Source organism: Pongo abelii, chromosome 13, assembly GCF_028885655.2.
Source record: "Pongo abelii isolate AG06213 chromosome 13, NHGRI_mPonAbe1-v2.0_pri, whole genome shotgun sequence".
NCBI classification, from domain to species: Eukaryota; Metazoa; Chordata; class Mammalia; order Primates; family Hominidae; genus Pongo; species Pongo abelii.
Window position 1 is genome coordinate 92,449,744 of NC_071998.2, and position 18,111 is coordinate 92,467,854.

The following is an 18,111-nucleotide window of genomic DNA, read 5'->3' on the forward strand; positions in this document are numbered from 1 at the left end:
CTCCCTCGCCCTTTGCACGCTGGGAAATGTAGTCCAATAGCTGTTGCTGGCGGCGTCTGGACCGCGGCGCTCTTTCCGAGCATGACGGGAGTTGTAGTTGAGGGGGCCCCGGGAAGAATCTGGGTGACGCCTTCTGGTCCGGGGGCGGGCGGTCATAGCGTTACTTGGCTGAAAGGAGGAGGAACTGGCAGCGGGGAGGAGGCTCTAGCGAGGCCTGAAAGGCTGCGTAACCAGGCAGGAGTAGGGGTTGGGGTTCGGGGTTGGGGGACAGCCAGGGATCGCGTCTGATATGCTGTTGGGGTCGTGACCGTCTGGGGGCCGAGGCAGGCACTGGCCAGACCCAGCCAGGGATCCTCGTCTTCGTCGAGCCTAATTTCCAGCAGCCGGGTAGGCCTCACCAGAGGCTCCTTTCCGTGAGGCCGCCCCCAATTCCTGCCCCTATTCTCTGCCTGGGAGATGGCTTCCCCGAGCCCCCCGCCGGAGTCAAAGGTAAGTAAGCACCCCCCGGGGATCCCGGTTGTCTCGCCACTACCCCAGCTAGGCCGCACCACTGGTTTCTCCCCCAGGCCCCCCACCAACCTCCTGACCGCCTCTTTAGGGCCAGCGCCTTGCAAGGAACTCCCCACTAGTGCGCTGGGGTGCGGTTCGCGAACAAACTGCCCACTGGCTCTCTCTTTTTTTTTTTTTTTCTTTTTCTAGAGATACTTGATAAATCGGCCTGAGAAAATAAGTAATGCTCCAGACTAGCTCTCTCATTTGTGAGTTCTTCAGGTGAAGCACCATTTTTGACCTTCCCTTGTGTCTTCTGTTCCTGGCACAGTGCCTGGACCCCAAGGTACACGCTTAGAGAACCTCAAGGAATTGAATTGAATAGAGTCACAAGCCAGTGCAAATGGAAAATTGAAATAGGCAGTGAGGTGAGGGAAGCTTGGAGAGGCCTTGGGGCAGTTTACTAAAATTAAACTCTTAGGGCATAATAAATCAGAAAAGCCTTATCCATAGGTCCTTTCTAGTCTGAGATGTCTGTCAGTTACAGTTCGTTCCCAGAATTGGGCAACATATGGAACTTTCAGTTATGTTCCTCGTAGCCTACTTGGCCACAATAAGTGATTGCCTCTGCCACTTTTAGTGGTAGAACTGTCCTTGAGACAACAGGAACTGACTACAGAAATCATACTATTTCAGGGGTTGCTGACATTTGAGGATGTGGCTGTGTTTTTTACCCAGGAGGAGTGGGATTATCTGGACCCAGCTCAGAGAAGCCTGTATAAAGATGTCATGATGGAGAATTATGGAAACCTGGTCTCACTGGGTAAGAATCTGCTGTTTCTCTAATTAAAATATCTAAGAAGGTAGAGATAAATCAGACCAACAGAACATTTGGACGGAAACCAGTACCAAAACTGCTTTGTTCCATAGTTCTGATTCAAACCTTTTAGGCATTAATCGTTTCCGTAACTCTCATCCCTAGCTTCCTTGAAGTGACCAAACTGCAAGCCTTTCGGGCATCCTGTCTTCATAATCTCATTCCCATATTGTTCTGTACTTTCCGTCCTGGCTCATCCTCCCACAGCTTTCCTCCCACCCCTTTTCACTCTGCGTTCTGGAGCCCCTGTTCGTCTTCACATAATGTTCCTTCCCTCCTGGCCTTAACTGAAACCTGGCACTTTCCCAAGGACAACGTTTCTCTGGCAGTTTTTCAAGTGGGGGCTGCTTATTCTCCCACATCCGCCTCCTTCCCCATCCTTTGTCTCAGTGTTGGAAGGGGGAAGTTATTGTTCACTCAGCTTTTAAATGCTGTCCCCTAAGCATTAGTTTTCCGCCTTCAAACAAAATCTCTCCTTCTTTGAGGTCTCAGCAGTCTTGCTTTTTCCACTCAATTCCTTTTCACTATCTGTCAACTTTTAGTTTGGTCCTTCACACATAACTTTGTCACATGTTTCATAGTCTATTTTAACTCATGCCATGGATGACCCAGTTAATACTTCAGCCTCAGTGGATCTTACTTCAGGGACCCTGTTTTCCACTTTTTCTCAGCACCTTACATCATTAATCATACCAGTTTTGTCATAACAGGCAAATTGTAAATCCCAATACCCTATTCTCTGACCAGTTATTCAGCAATGGAAGTTTATTGACTGTGACTAGACGAGGGTAACCAAAACAGACAGGCTTTCTCCCCTTGTGGAGCTTACTACAACTTCTCTATCTTTCCTACTCCTTTCCACCTAAACCCATTCATTATTAATGATGTTTCCTATCCCTTGAAGTCTCTGTTTTTTCACCAAGGTGTCCAACCTTTCTGGGCTTGTCTCCCCATCTAATCACCAGCAAGCTCTCTTGCTAGCTTGTCATTATTCTCTACCCATTCTGCAAACTTCAAATCCTGTATTTGTTATAAAATGCACCTTTCCCTCTTTCCTACCCAAATTGCTAAACATAGCAGGAGAAATTCTCTAACCAGAAAGATTGATATCCTGTATATAAGTATGGCCTTTTTCTTCTACTCTCCACTGGGTTTTTATATCTTAGCAATATTTTTTGTCCTTGATATGCTCACTGCCCTGTTCTTTTTAGTGACTATTCCAAAAGCTTATCCATCATTCAGAAGTGAAGCTCACCTTCTGTTTCTCAGAGAAAATGAAGGCCAATAAGCATGAACTCTCAACTTCTCTGCCTCTTATCTACACACTTAAAGCTGCTCTCATCTTCTCACCTTTCTAGAAACTAATCAGTTATTCTTTTTTCCCTTATACTTTCAGTCACTATTTCTTCTCCCTTGGTACCCGTATTCTGATGATTGGTATGTTCATAACTCTTCAATAGGAGAAAAGAGAGGAAAAAAGAAAAAATCCCTTCTATGAATCAGACACTCCCTCTTGCTGCTGCCTATAATTTACTACTTGTTCTCTTCATAGTCAAGATTTTGTAAGAGTAGTTAATGTGTGTTCTGTACTTCTTTACCTCCCCTTGTGTCTGAGCCCTTTTGTCTTGCCTCTAATACTCCCTTTAAATTGTTTGTCAGTGATCTGTAACACGTCATTGTCAAATGCAGTAGACTCTTTTGGGACCTTATTTTATTCTACTTCTCTATGAATATGTGAAACTCTTTATTGCTTCCCTCCATTAGCTTGCATTCTCAGACTTCCCCTTAGTCTCTACTCTTTCCTTGGGGGACCTTACCTACACTCAGGTCATCAGCTACCACTCTGTGAAAATAATCTCAATTTTTTTTTCAAGACGTAGCCTCATTCTATTGCCCAGGCTGGAGTGCAGTGGCGTGATCTCAGCTCACTGCAGCCTCCGCCTCCTGGGTTCAAGAGATTCTCCTGCCTCAGCCTCCTGAGTAGCTGAGAAAAACAGGCGTGCACCACCACACCCAGCTAATTTTTGTAGTTTTAGTAGAGAAGGGGTTTCACTGTGTTGGCCGGGCTGGTCTCGAACTCCTGATCTCAGGTGATCCACCCACCTTGGCCTCCCAAAGTGCGGGATTACAGGTGTGAGCCACCGTGCCTGGCCCAAATCCTTATTTCCACCTAAGAAAGGTAATGTGGAGCCTAACTGCCTAGGTTTAAATCCTCGTTCCACCACTTACTTAGCCTGGTGAGTATAGTGATTTAACCTCTCTTTGCCTCAGTTTATTTTTTTATAAAATGGAAATAATAATAGCACCTACCTCATAGGGTTATTGTGAGCATTGACTGAATTAATATATGTAAAACACTTGACACACTGACATGTAGTAAGAACAATATAAATGTTGACTTATATTGTTGTCATCATCTTCTCTGTTGAGTTTCAAATTCCTAGTCATCTTTTGAAGACCACATGAGTAACTCAAACCTGGCAAGTTTCAATCCATTAAAATCAAGGGCCTTCTCTCCAGAGTTAAGCACTCCTTTCTTTGTTTTACCTTGTATATACTCCTGCTATTGAATTTATCATACTATACTACAATCATTCCATATATGTTACTTTTCTAACCTCACTGATTACTGTGAGGATGGTAAATATACCTGTTTCATTTGATTTCTCCAGCACTTAGCATAGAGCCAGGCCTGTATTATATGCTTCGTAAATATTTATATGACTGAGTAAGTACAGTTAATTTAAGACTCAGTATCTCTTAACTGGATTATTGCATTAACCCCTAAACTACCCCCTTGCCACTAGTCTCCTTTTTTAAAATATATTCTCTCTACTGCCACCAAAGTGATTTTGTATTAGTTAACTGTGTAAAACTTCTGATGGTTCCTGATAGCTTAAAGGATAGAAATCTTAATTTCTTATCATATAGGACCTTCCAAGTATAGCCTCTGCCTATCTTTCTTGCCTCACCTGTTTTTTCCTGCACACCACTTTAGTCTTCAGCCATATCAGCTGCTGATATATGTGTGTGTGTGTGCATATGTGTGTGTGTGTGTGTGTTTTAATATGCCATGTTGTCTCTCAGTCACTGCCAGCTTATCCATACATACGGTATTCTGGTTGATAGAACCAAGTAAGTGCCTGGCCCTGCCTTCTCCTAGAACTGCAGCATGTAAATACCATATGGACAAGGTGTGACAGTGTGCCCATAGATGATCTTGTATTGGAGGCTGTCTTCTTTATTTCAGCTTAAATACAGCTTTCCATCATTCATCATTTCTCCTCCCACAGTCTTTTCATCCTCCTCAATAGACCCTATCTCCATCCCTTTGGTGAGAGCTCCCTTGATGAGAGATCACTATGACTCTACTGTTGCAATGCAGTATTCTCTTCTACATCATCTTAACTGCTTTTCATAATGCAACTCTTGTCTAGCTTTATGGTTTTGGCTTTTCATTCATACTTTTCCTTTTCAAGCTTATTTTTAAAAAAACTTTAATAGCTACATCGATGATATGGTTGATAGCTTAATTTCTCAGATCTTTGACATCTTCAATTTTAATGACTCTTTCCGCAATGACTTGCAGAGTGCCACCTTATTACTGTGTCTTCACATGGCAGAAGGGGAGAGAGGTAGAGCAAACGTTCTGGTCTTTGTTCCTCTTTTTATAAGAGCACTAATCCCATCATGGGGGCCCCACCATCATGACCTCATCTAAATTTAATTACTTCCCGAAGGCCCCACCTCCAAATATCATCACATTGTGGATTAGGGCTTCATATGAATATTTGGTGGGAACACAAACATTCAGTCTATAACACTGTCTTATCTCTTTTTTCTCCTTGACAGTTTAGTCTTTCCTCCTTATGTTCACATACTTCTGTCCTTTTGACTTCTGGTTTGATAGGTTACAATTCTAGCTACCTTCCGAATAACTAGCGATTTCAGTTTTAATTCCAGGTTCTTTGGCGAAACCCACTGAGTCAACTATCTGTGTAGAAAAATTGGCCATGACCACAGGATGGGAAGATATTGCATAAGCATTGCCAAGCCCAGATCTAATGGGTAGTCACTTCAAGGCTGCTCTGTGTGGAAGCCTTACACTTGTTTTCTTCACCTGCCTGTCCTGTTGACCTATTTATTTTTATGTGAATGTCATTGTTTTATTCACTTTAACAATATATTACATTTTATGTCTGGTAATATAAGTCATTCTTAAATAATCTTTTTCAGGATGTACTTCACTAGTCTGCCTTCTTCTAAACTTTAGATTTATTTACTTTTTTATTGGTTCATATGATTTTTGATTGGAATGTGATTAGTTTCATAGATTGAAAGGAATTGAGATCCTTATAATATTGAATCTCTTTAGCCATTCGGTTGACTCTGTTTAACTGTATCCTTTTGTCTTTCAGAAAAATTGTATGGAATATTTTTATGGATCTTACACATTTCTTATGTTTATTCCTAGGTTTTATGTTTTTTGTTACTATTGTGAAGAGTTTATATCATTTCTGTATAATATTTACTTTTTTTGTACTAAGAACAAGATTTTTAATCTTGTTATGATTATATTTTCATTTGCATCTTCTAGGAATTTTAGGTATATATTCATATCATCTTCAAGTAATGATCATTTTATCTTATTCATTTGAATGAAATTGACAGAACAGTATCCACTAATCCAACTAATATAACTGAACAAATATTCTGAAGAAACTGCCTTCTCACAAAGAATTTACAATCTAGTGGAAGAGACAAACAGTTAAAAAATGCAGTGTAATCATAGCAATAATAGAATTACGGTCAAGGACTGGTAATAGAAAAATAGAACACCTAAATCTGTCTAGTGGACTTAGTAAAGGCTTTGTAGAGGAACTGTTGCTTTAAACTTAAAGATTGCTTTGAATCTTAAAGTGAAACCAAAAGTTTGCCAGGTAAACAGTGTTGAGGGACATTGAGTAAATGAGATATGTAAAGATAAGACATGAAAGACTGTAACACAAACAATTTGCCTACATAAAGTATGATAAAGTAGGGAGAAACATGACTTGAGGCTTACAGACTGTGTCATGAAGGGTTGTATCATAGCAAAGAGCTTGATTCGATCTTAAAGGTGATGGGGAGCTGCTAAATCTACAGGTGATGAGATGAGTAGAATTCCGTTTTACAGAGATCTCTTCTAGAATCAGTATGGCATATATAATGTGTTGGCAGCCTGAAGACTGGAGCCAAAGATTATAAGGCAGCTAGATGATTGTGAGGGATGAAAGATAGGTGCTAGAGAGAAATCCAGGATTTGGATGATTGATTAACAGTAAGAAGAAGGGAGAAATACGGGATGATTCCTGCTTTGAGACTGTAGGGTAATGGATGATGGTGCCTTTCAAGAGATAATTAAAGGTGGGGAAAGGCATGAAAGCAGATGATGATGACCATGTTAATTGTGAGCCCTTTGTGAGGCATTTAACTGGAGATATCTGGAGGGTGTATATACAGAACAAGTAAGGATGTAAATGTGGGTAACAATAACAAAAATCAGTTGACAAAGGAAAAGAAAGAAATGAGGGAAATTTATCAGAAAAGGCCAAAGAAGTAGGGAAGGAAATAGAAGAATGTAATAGCGTAGAAACCAAAAACAGATAATGTCAAGAAATAGGGGTGGTCAGCAGTGTTAGATGCTGCTGAATAACATAAGTACTGAAACATGTCCATTTTAGGCCAGGCACGGTGACTCACTCCTGTAATCCCAGCACTTTGGGAAGCCGAGTTGGGTGGATCACCTGAGGTCAGAGTTTGAGACCAACATGGTGAAACTCCATCTCTACTAAAAATGCAAAAAAATTAGCTAGGCACGGTGGCGGGTACCTGTAATCCCAGCTACTTGGGAGGCTGAGGCAGGAGAATTGCTTGAGCCTGCGAGGTGGAGGTTGTAGTGAGCCAAGATCACTCCATTGCACTCCAGCCTGGGCAATAAGAGTGAAACTCTGTCTCAAAAAAAAAAAAAAAATGCCCGTTTTATTATTATTTGAGTCATTGGTAATCTAATGAGAAGTTTCTCTAGATACTGGAAACAGAAACCGGATTTCGCCATAGGTTGCAGAATAGATTGAATAGGAAGAGGCTGGGCATGGAAAACATAAGAAATAGAAAACCTCGGTGTTAAGATTTTTTTTCAATGCGTGGCTTTCATAAAGAGAAGGATTTCAGGTTCAAGATAAAATTGGACATATTTATGTAATGATAGGAAAGTGTCAATAGAGAGTGTGTATTGAAGAAAGAGGAAAGACGGGATAATTAAGCAAATGCCCAGAGGTGAGTGGGATCGATAAGTGGTGGATGCCTTAGCTTTGCATAAGAACCAGATATATCTTTATGTACCATTGGCAGATAATTTTATAGGTAGAGGACAGAAAGTTGAGGGAGTTCTTTCATGTTTTTTCATTATGTGAAAGAAAATACAGCCCACTGAAAAATTTGAGAGGGGACACTAAATAGCCTTAGAAGAAATAAAATTTCTAGTAGTTTCTTAGGGGAATAGGAAAAGGTTATTTTAGAATAAAATAATGAAGTAAGCAAATAGAAAATTCAAAGATGACTCCACAAAAAATTGAGAGAAAAGAGGATGTATGAAAAAGGAGCTTGTTTAGGGCCAAATATAAATGTGGTCATTATTGAATCTTCTAGTGGAATTATCTAATACCTATTCCAGCAAGAGATGGAAAATCAGGAAGATGTCAGAAGCAAGCCTAAATGTACTATATGACACTCTGTTATATCATAGACCACTGTGTTGTCTTTTCTTCAACACATGCAAGATTTTCATTTCTCAGTTGTCATGCAGCCTCTCAGTTGGAACAAGATGGTGAACCTTGGGTCTTATATTGTTAGAGAGTTTAGAATCACTTGTACTTGAGGTATGATTTGTGGTAGGTGAAGTCATAAGCTACCACAGACTGCCCTTTTTGGTTGTTGCTCCCATGAACTCTGACCATGTTTCTTAATACTTATTTTATTCTGCATCTCAATATCATAGACTCTCTGTCACCCAACCCTTTATTATTGTTTTTAAAAGCCATTTTGTCTCTTTTTACAGGAACTGCTTTTTACTTAAGATTTTCTTTATCATATTATTTTCTTTCCCCATTTTTTACTTAACATCCATTCCATTTGGCAGGGGGGCTTCATGTCTTATCTCTGAATCCTGGCTGATTACAGTGTTTCTGCAGTGCTTTTGATGGGCAGTGAGTAAATGCTTGTTAATGAATGAATTATTGTTTCCCCTGGATCTTTGTCTTTTATCCTTCTTAGCATCTTTTTTTATTTTTATTTTTATTTTTTTGAGATTAGGTCTCACTCTATTGCCTAGGCTGGTGTGCAGCGACGCAAACACGGCTTGCTGCAGCCTCAACCTGTTGGGCTTAAATGATCAATCCTCCCACCTCAGCTACCTGGGTAGCTGGGACTACAGGTGTGCACCACCATGTCTGGCTAATTTAAAAAAAAATTTTTTTTGTAGAGATGAAGTCTCACTGTTGCCCAGGCTGGTCTCAAACTCCTGAGCTCAAGTGATCCTCCCACCTCACTCTCCCAAAATGCTAGGATTACAGGCATGAGCCACTATGCCTGGCCATTAGCATCTGCTCCCTTATGTTAATTATTTGGTCTGATCATATTCCAATAATGCTTTCTCATCCTAAATTTTCTTGAACTTAGTAGAGTTTTTTTTTCATTCTACCCTGTTTTCCTTGATAGACTGATTAATCCCACCTTGACTTGATTTGTTTCTTTGTTTGCCCATCTTACTTTGTTTCTCCTTGCTTCAAAGACCTTGATTGATCTTTGTATTTCCTTTTTATTATTCCAGATGTTTTGAACAGAGATAAGGATGAGGAGCCAACTGTAAAACAAGAGATTGAAGAAATTGAGGAAGAAGTGGAACCACAGGGTGTAATAGTTACAAGAATCAAAAGTGAAATTGACCAGGATCCTATGGGTAGAGAAACCTTTGAACTTGTTGGTAGGTTAGATAAACAAAGAGGGATCTTCCTATGGGAAATACCAAGGGAATCTTTGACCCAGGAACAGAGAATGTTCAGAGAAAACACTAACATTATCCGTAAAAGACCAAACTCAGAAGAGAAATGCCATAAATGTGAAGAATGTGGAAAGGGTTTTGTCCGCAAGGCCCATTTCATTCAACATCAAAGGGTCCATACTGGTGAGAAACCTTTTCAGTGCAATGAATGTGGGAAAAGTTTTAGTCGCAGTTCATTTGTTATTGAACATCAGAGAATTCACACTGGGGAAAGGCCCTATGAGTGTAATTACTGTGGAAAAACCTTTAGTGTGAGCTCAACCCTTATTAGACATCAGAGAATCCACACTGGAGAAAGACCCTATCAGTGTAATCAGTGTAAACAGAGCTTCAGCCAGAGAAGGAGCCTTGTTAAACATCAAAGGATTCATACAGGTGAGAAACCCCATAAATGTAGTGACTGTGGGAAAGCCTTCAGTTGGAAATCACACCTTATTGAACATCAAAGAACCCACACTGGTGAGAAACCTTATCACTGTACCAAATGTAAGAAGAGCTTTAGTCGAAATTCATTGCTTGTTGAGCATCAAAGAATTCACACTGGGGAAAGACCCCATAAATGTGGTGAATGTGGGAAAGCCTTTCGATTAAGCACATACCTTATACAGCATCAAAAAATTCACACTGGCGAGAAGCCTTTTCTTTGTATTGAGTGTGGAAAAAGTTTTAGTCGGAGCTCATTCCTTATTGAACATCAGAGGATCCATACTGGTGAAAGACCTTATCAGTGCAAAGAGTGTGGGAAAAGTTTCAGTCAACTTTGCAACCTTACTCGTCATCAGAGAATTCACACAGGAGACAAGCCCCATAAATGTGAGGAATGTGGAAAAGCCTTTAGTAGAAGCTCAGGTCTTATTCAGCATCAGAGAATACACACCAGGGAGAAGACTTATCCGTACAATGAAACTAAGGAAAGTTTTGATCCAAATTGCAGTCTTGTTATACAGCAGGAAGTCTACCCTAAGGAGAAATCTTATAAATGTGATGAATGTGGGAAAACTTTTAGTGTTAGTGCTCATCTTGTACAACATCAAAGAATCCACACTGGTGAAAAGCCCTATCTATGTACTGTCTGTGGGAAAAGCTTCAGCCGGAGCTCATTTCTTATTGAACATCAGAGAATCCACACTGGTGAGAGACCCTATCTGTGCAGACAGTGTGGAAAAAGCTTTAGTCAGCTTTGTAATCTTATTCGACATCAGGGTGTTCACACAGGTAATAAACCCCATAAATGTGATGAATGTGGAAAGGCCTTTAGCCGGAACTCGGGTCTTATTCAGCATCAGAGAATACACACAGGAGAGAAACCTTATAAGTGTGAGAAGTGCGACAAAAGTTTCAGTCAACAGCGCAGTCTTGTCAACCATCAGAAGATCCATGCAGAGGTGAAAACCCAAGAAACCCATGAATGTGATGCTTGTGGTGAAGCGTTTAATTGCCGCATTTCTCTTATTCAGCATCAGAAATTGCACACAGCATGGATGCAATAAATGTAGAGCAATACATAAGCTCAATTTGATTTGAGACTAGTACCCAAGTGCAGTTTTAGTATGGCTCAACATGGGTCAGATTTAGTGATAAAGCAAATTCTCCTTGGCCTCAGGCAAATAGTTTCTAAAGATTCTGTGAATAGTGGACAACTGCCCATGAGCATCTGACTTCCCTTACTCTTTGATGATCATAGAGAAAGACTTGGTAATTTATCTAAGTATCTTTAATAAATCTTTCGGCAGAGAGATTAAACCTAGATTCAGAGCATGGGTGCTCTGAGGGACAAAGTGGGATTAGTATAAGGGAGCTGGAGCAGCTGATAGTGGAAAACTGAGAATAATGATTCAAAGAGTCTTCTGTCACCATGTCATATTGTGGTTCTTTCAGTTCCATGATATGTTTGGCTCTGCATGCCAAAGTCCAGTGATTAAGCATATGTAAGTTGTCAAGGAAACAAAGCCCAAATGTTTTTAAAACAAGTATACAGTTTTTGTCATTGTTTAAGAAAGCCAGTTGTTTGGCATGTGAGTTAAAGGCAGTTCCAATGCCTGATGGTTCCCAGATCTGTGAAATGAGTGGACCATTAACCTTACATGTAAAGATTATGTTGGTAATTAAGAAACCTAACAAAGGTGTTACCAAGGAACCTTTGGGAGTGCCTTTTTTGTTTTTCAAGATGGACCCCAAAAAGTGGAGGAAGATATTGTTCTTTTGTGCCCTCCTACCTGTGAGAGATATTTGTAGTCCTATGTGAATGAGCTTATCCCTCCACAACCAGGTGCATATAAAAGTGTACATATTTTGACTGCCAAGAATTGGAAATGAAAAGACCTGGAGTCTATGCTAGGAAGCTGAGATATTTTGGTATTGCATTGGTTTTTATGGTAACTAGGTTTTGCATGCAATTAAAAATCCTTATTTCTTGTTCTAGGGCTTCCCTTAGTTAATGGTTATTATAAACCTATTAATTCATCTGTTCTAATCATTAAAACCTGTTTTGTTTTTCGCTTTGTGTAAGAGTTGTTACTTTAGTGTAAAACCAATTATGTCAAACGCATTACTGTGTTTTTAAAATTAGAATCAAAGATAGGAAGGAAATAGCTGTCATTTGTTCTGTGTGTGACTAGTTAACCTTTTCTGGAGTAGCTCAATTAAGCCCAGGTTCTTTAGTTTCTGAGTATAGAATTCCAAATTACCAGAATTCTGTAATTCCAGCTTCCTAATAGTTTGAGCAAATGACCACTCCCTTTCTCCTGTACCTCAGTCATTCTAAAAATTACCTCCAGACTTTCATCTTCCCATCTCTTTATGTGTATACCTGCATGTGAGTGTGGAGATTATGGTACATGTATAGAAAGATACATATCTTTGTGCATTCCCTTATTCAAATTAGGTACTCATAGGTACTATACAGTTGACATTTCAAAACAATTTGTAGTCCAAGGAAAAGTACAAAAAACAACATACTGTGCCTGACTCATATAAAGTTATCCTGCCCTGGACCTTCCCAGTTGTATTTATTTTACACTAGTGGTTCCCAGATCAGGATCTCAACTAATGAGGTTCTTAGACCTGTTCTCAGTATTTTAAAAATCTATTGTGTATGTTTTCACTGCATGTAAACTGAAACACATTTCTTTGCTTTTTGTTGAAGTCACATCAGTTTCATGTATGGTTTTATCTTCCATAGCAGAAGCACTGGCTGCTGTTGACCTCATAGTAGTTTGAGGCTATGGTTGTATGAGGTATTCTTACATAATTTTTAATATCCTTGGACATGAATCTGGAATTTATAGAAATTTCATAATTTTAAAATCCTTGGACAACTCAGAACTCCAGTAACAGTGAACAGTTCTTGACTGCATATACAAATCATTGCTTATAAAAAACATAGAACCCTAAAAAATCATTTTTTTTTAAATTATACTTTAAGTTCTGGGATACATATGCGAATGTGCAGGTTTGTTACATAGGTATACATGTGCCATGGTGTCATTCTGCATGGTGGCATTGCAGAAATTTTCTTCCATTCTGTAGGTTGCCTGTTCACTCTGATGCTAGTTTCTTTTGCTGTGCAGAAGCTCTTTAGTTTAGTTAGATCCCATTCATCAATTTTGGCTTTTGTTGCTTTAGTGTTTTAGTTAATTTTGGTGTTTTAGTCATGAAGTCTTTGTCCATGCCTATGTTCTGAATGGTATTGCCTAGGTTTTCTTCTAGGGTTTTTATGGTTTTAGGTTTTACATTTAAATCTTTATTCCATCTTGAGCTAATTTTTGTATAAGGTGTAAAGAAGGGGTCCAGTTTCCGCTTTCTGCATATGGCTAGCTGGTTTTCCCAGGACCATTTATTAAATAGGGAATCCTTTCTCCATTGCTTGTTTTTGTCAGGTTTGTCAAAGATCAGATGGTTGTAGATGTGTGGTGTTATTTCTGAGGCCTCTGTTCTGTTCCATTGGTCTATATATCTGTTTTGGTACCAGTACCATGCTGTTTTGGTTACTATAGCCTTGTAGTATAGTTTGAAGTCAGTTAGCGTGATTCCTCCAGCTTTGTTCTTTTTGCTTAGGATTGTCTTGTCTATGTGGGTTCTTTTTTGGTTCCATATGAAATTTAAAGTAGTTTTTTTCTAGTTCTATGAAAAAAGTCAGTGGTAGCTTGATGGGAATAGCATTGACTTTATAAATTACTTTGGGCACTATGGCCATTTTTACGTAAAAAAACATTTTTTAAAAAAAGCAGTGCCGGGCATGGTGGCTCATGCCTGTAATCCCAGCACTTTGGGAGGCCAAGGCGGGTGGATCTCCTGAGGTCAGGAGTTTGAGACCAGCCTGACCAACATGGAGAAACCCTGTCTCTACTAAAAATACAAAATTAGCCAGGCATGGTGACACATACCTGTAATCCCAGCTACTTGGGAGGCTGAGGCAGGAGAATCGCTTGAACCTGGGAGGTGGAGGTTGCGGTGAGCCGAGATCACACCATTGCACTCCAGCCTGGGCAACAACAGCAAAACTCTGTCTCAAAAAAATAAAAATAAAAATAAAACAAGCAGTTAAGTGTCCATTTCTGTTTCCCAAGAAAATTATAAAAGTATGCAGAAGGCTCTAGAGAGGGAAATGTATCTAGAAGAGAAGGGAAGGAAAAAGTTAAATCAAGAGGAAGATGCTTAAGATGAAGCTAAAAGATGAGTACCAGGGAAGATGAATAGTATCTGAAGGCAGGGGAATTGTGAGATAACTGGTAGCTACAAATTGAACTCCTGATTCCTTGGTGAATTGGGAATGTGACAGGAGGTAAGGCTGTCCTTCTGTAAGGGCAGATCAAGAGTTGTCATGCTAGGGAGACTATTCTGCCTACAATTCTAGGGTACTATTTTGTATTTAAGTATGCTGTGTATATTAAAAGGGTACATATTTGAAGTGTTCAGCTCTTAGTTTTCGCTACTAAACACCTATGTAACCAGCACTCAGCTTAAGAATAACATTACTAGTACTACAAATACTTCCCTTGTGCAACTTTCCAAATATTAAACCCCAAAATCCTATGTTCCATAGGGAGGGAAAGATTTGGGACCAGGTTTTTTGGTTGTTTGTGTTTTTTGTTTGTTTTTTAAATTTTCACCTGGTTCTTATTAAGTGTGCAAGGACCGTGGTTCTTGACCTTCCTTAGGTTTGTGGATCTTAATTCTCAGAAAATTGCATGTGGAAAATACTGTGCCAGGGCCTCGTTTCTGTGTAAAAACTTCAACAGGTCTTTAAAGTAGTCCAGTTGAGAGATTATGGTGCTTCAACTAAGGCAGTGGGAATGTGAGAAAGAGATGAATTTGAGAAATATTTATAAACAGATTTGGTTGCTAATTGGATGAGAAAACTAAGGAAGAGTAAAGATTCAAAGTCAGTTTGGGTTGTTGGTGCTCTTATTCAATGAGACAGGACAAAAAAAAAGTGCACCTTGTATGGAATGAGGAGATCACTAACATTTTGAATGTGTGTTAGTCTGTCTGTGAGATAGTAAAGATGTCCAGAGGCAATTGCAGATATGGATATGGTGCTCAGGAAAAAGAACTGGGCTAGAAATTGATTTAGGAATTCACCAGTGTTTAGACATGAATGGATTAAGCCTTAAGGAAAGAATACAGCAAGAAAAGAAGTCCAGAGATGGAATCCTAGGGCCTACTTTGTTTAGTGGGTAGGCAAGGTGCAAAGGAGACAGGAATAACCAGAAGTATGGGAAACCCAACATGTAGTGATAACTTCTATCAGAAAGTGATCCAGAAGCATGCTGCAGAAAGGCTGAGGAAGGGTTGAAGAGTGTCTTTTGGATTTGATAATTAGTCATTAATGGGTTTCTGTAAGAACAGCTTCTGGAGTTAGGAAGAGCCAGTTTTCAGGGGGCTAAATGGTATCTGGAGAGTAGATCATCAGCTCCCAAATATGGTCAATTCTTAAAAATTATTCTACATTCAAGTAGCAAAAATAATGATAATATAATATCCTTGTTAAAAAAAAGATAAATTGATTATTACAGACCTTTGTTCTGAAAGTGTGCTCTTTTCTTAAAAAAAAAAAAAAAAAAAAAACTAAGTCCTTTTTTGAAATAATAGTGATTTGGGAGGATTGTCTGTTACATTTATGTCTTTACTTAAAAAAAAATGGCAACCCTTTATTGGTTATTCTTTTTACTTCCTTAATTTTACTGTTCTATAAAGTTAGAGAATAAAAGTAGATTACTCGTCTGTGAGTATAAAGAGGGCTGTAGATGGAGATTAAAGAAAAATTTGAGTGGATAGCCAGTTGAGGGATAGGTTGAAGTTAGAGGAGAGCAGAATGAAAGTTGATTAAGTTATTAGATATGCTGAAATGAGTACTAACAGTTATGGAAAGATTTTCTTCAGGGACCTTCTTCAACTTGGGAGAAAATGAAAGAGGACGGATTTGGTGTCTGGCTGGGTGAGGGGAAAATCGAATTCACTTGAGATGACCCATTAAAAAAAAAAAATAATCAAATCCATGTTTTGAGGATCAGGGAAGGAAGATGGGTGGACATGGTTAGGGGTAGAGTTAGGTGTCTTGTCAATAATAAAGGTTTGAAGGAGCAGCTGGGGATAGTTGGGATTTTATTTAGAGCCCAGCTGAAGTAAAACTGTTTTAAAAATTATTTTTATTTTTTACTCCTATGGCATCGCAAGAAGTAAAACTATGAACTTAATGAAATTACTCATATTTCTTCTGGGTATTAACATATGAGACAATTTTTAAAGAAAATTGAGCTTAAAGTAGATGAAGCAAATTATTGATTAGATAAAATTTTAAAATGAGCAGGTAAAAGGGGTCTTTGGTGGCAGAAAGAAAAACAGGCAAACATATTCTATTTCTCTGTAATTTTGATGAGTGAGGCATTTCACATTCATCTGTCTTCCTAAAGGAGGATGTCATCAGCAAATCTAGGGGCACACAGAACACACCTAGTTGAGCACAGTGCTTGCAGAATAAATTTCAACTCCTTTTTTGAAAACAATCTAGTCCAGGTATTCCAATCATTTTTTTTTAAAGTTGCTGTTCCCAGTCAGTATTTGATACATTTGACATTATTCTCCCTCATTCAAAAGTGTTTTGTGGCCCCAGGTGGGTAGTAGGGGTGGGTTGATTGGTTTCTTTAAAATTAAGTCCATCTATAATCATAATGCACAGACAAACAGAAGGGAGACACATTTGCTTTACCGCACAAGTGGGAAAGATCAATTAACATGTATTTAAAAAATTTAAAAATACCTGCTAGGTGTTATGTCAGTTTGATGGTGCGTCAAGCAGCCCTTTATCATCAAGGAGACTTGAAGACTTGAGGAATGCATAGTAAGCCACATGTGTTACATGAGACGGGAAAAATCACCCAACTTTCCAAAACTCTGAGTTTTGATTGTGTGATTTCATTCACACAAATAAAACATGGTGTGTGTGTCTTGCCTGTGTTGTTGCCTGTCTGGGAGCCATGCTCTAAGAACAGATTTCTCATGTTAGTCCACTGGCTGAGGTAAATCCTCACATTACATGACAGTCATTGTTTCCCTGCAACCCAGAAGTGCACTCTGAACAGGACAGAGTAACAGAGCAGGAGAAGGAAAAGTTGTACATAGCTGCAGAAGGCTGCCTTGACCTTGATTATCCGACACCTGAGACCCTGGGCTACTGCCTAGCCCTGGCTGTTCTGAACTGCTCAAAGAATTAGTGCTATGTTTAGAAAATGCCCTATTTTTCTTTTTTTTACAGTATTATTATACTTTAATTTCTAGGGTACATGTGCACAATGTGCAGGTTTGTTACATATGTATACATGTGCCATGTTGGTGTGCTGCACCCATTAACTCGTCATTTACATTAGGTATATCTCCTAATGCTATCCTTCCCCCCTCCCCCTGAGGGCCCTGAACAGTCCCCAGTGTGTGATGTTCCCCTTTCTGTGTCCATGTGTTCTCATTGTTCAATTCTCACCTATAAGTGGGAACATGGGGTGTTTGGTTTTTTGTCCTTGAGAAAGTTTGCTGAAAATGATGGTTTCCAGCTTTACCCATGTCCCTACAAAGGACATGAACTCATCCTTTTTTATGGCTGCATAGTATTCCATGGTGTATATGTGCCACATTTTCTTAATCCAGTCTATCACTGATGGACATTTGGGTTGGTTCCAAGTCTTTGCTATTGTGAATAGTGCCACAATAAACATAACGTGTGCATGTGTCTTTATAGCAGCATGCTTTATAATCCTTTGGGTATATACCCAGTAGTGGGGATGGCTGGATCAAATGGTATTTCTAGTTCTAGATCCTTGAGGAATCACCACACTGTCTTCCACAATGGTCGAACTAGTTTACAGTCCCACCAGTAGTGTAAAAGTGTTCCTATTTCTCCACATCCTCTCCAGCACCTGTTGTTTCCTGACTTTTTAATGATCCCCATTCTAACTGGTGTGAGATGGTATCTCATTGTGGTTTTGATTTGCATTTCTCTGATAGCCAGTGATGGTGAGCATTTTTTCATGTGTCTTTTGGCTGCATTAATGTCTTCTTTTGAGAAGTGTCTGTTCATATCCTTTGCCCACTTGTTGATGGGGTTGTTTGTTTTTTTCTTGTAAGTTTGTTTCTTTGTAGATTCTGGATA

General features: G+C 39.4%; 1 protein-coding gene across 6 annotated transcripts; it reads left to right on the top strand.

The window, feature by feature from the left end:
* Nucleotides 1-7: 7 nt before the first annotated feature.
* ZNF189 (zinc finger protein 189) lies at nt 8-11,964 on the top strand. 6 transcript variants are annotated; one of them, XM_024252772.3, is made up of 4 exons: nt 94-489; nt 700-835; nt 1,186-1,312; nt 9,237-11,964. In XM_024252772.3, exons 3-4 carry the CDS (start codon nt 1,279-1,281, stop codon nt 10,955-10,957), a joined length of 1,755 nt encoding a protein of 584 aa, XP_024108540.1. In that variant the 5' UTR covers nt 94-489; nt 700-835; nt 1,186-1,278; the 3' UTR covers nt 10,958-11,964. The 6 variants fall into 6 exon arrangements, with proteins under 6 accessions (XP_024108536.1, XP_024108537.1, XP_024108540.1 ...); XM_024252771.3 differs by having other exon boundaries at nt 1,228-1,312; XM_054520377.2 differs by having other exon boundaries at nt 1,231-1,312.
* Nucleotides 11,965-18,111: the final 6,147 nt, after the last annotated feature.

Coding starts and splice junctions, on each gene's coding strand:
- ZNF189 (XM_024252768.3), top strand. CDS start 457: ATGGCTTCCCCGAGCCCCCCGCCGGAGTCAAAG. Junction 490..1,185: donor GCCCCCCGCCGGAGTCAAAG/GTAAGTAAGCAC, acceptor ATACTATTTCAG/GGGTTGCTGACATTTGAGGA. Junction 1,313..9,236: donor TGGAAACCTGGTCTCACTGG/GTAAGAATCTGC, acceptor TTATTATTCCAG/ATGTTTTGAACAGAGATAAG.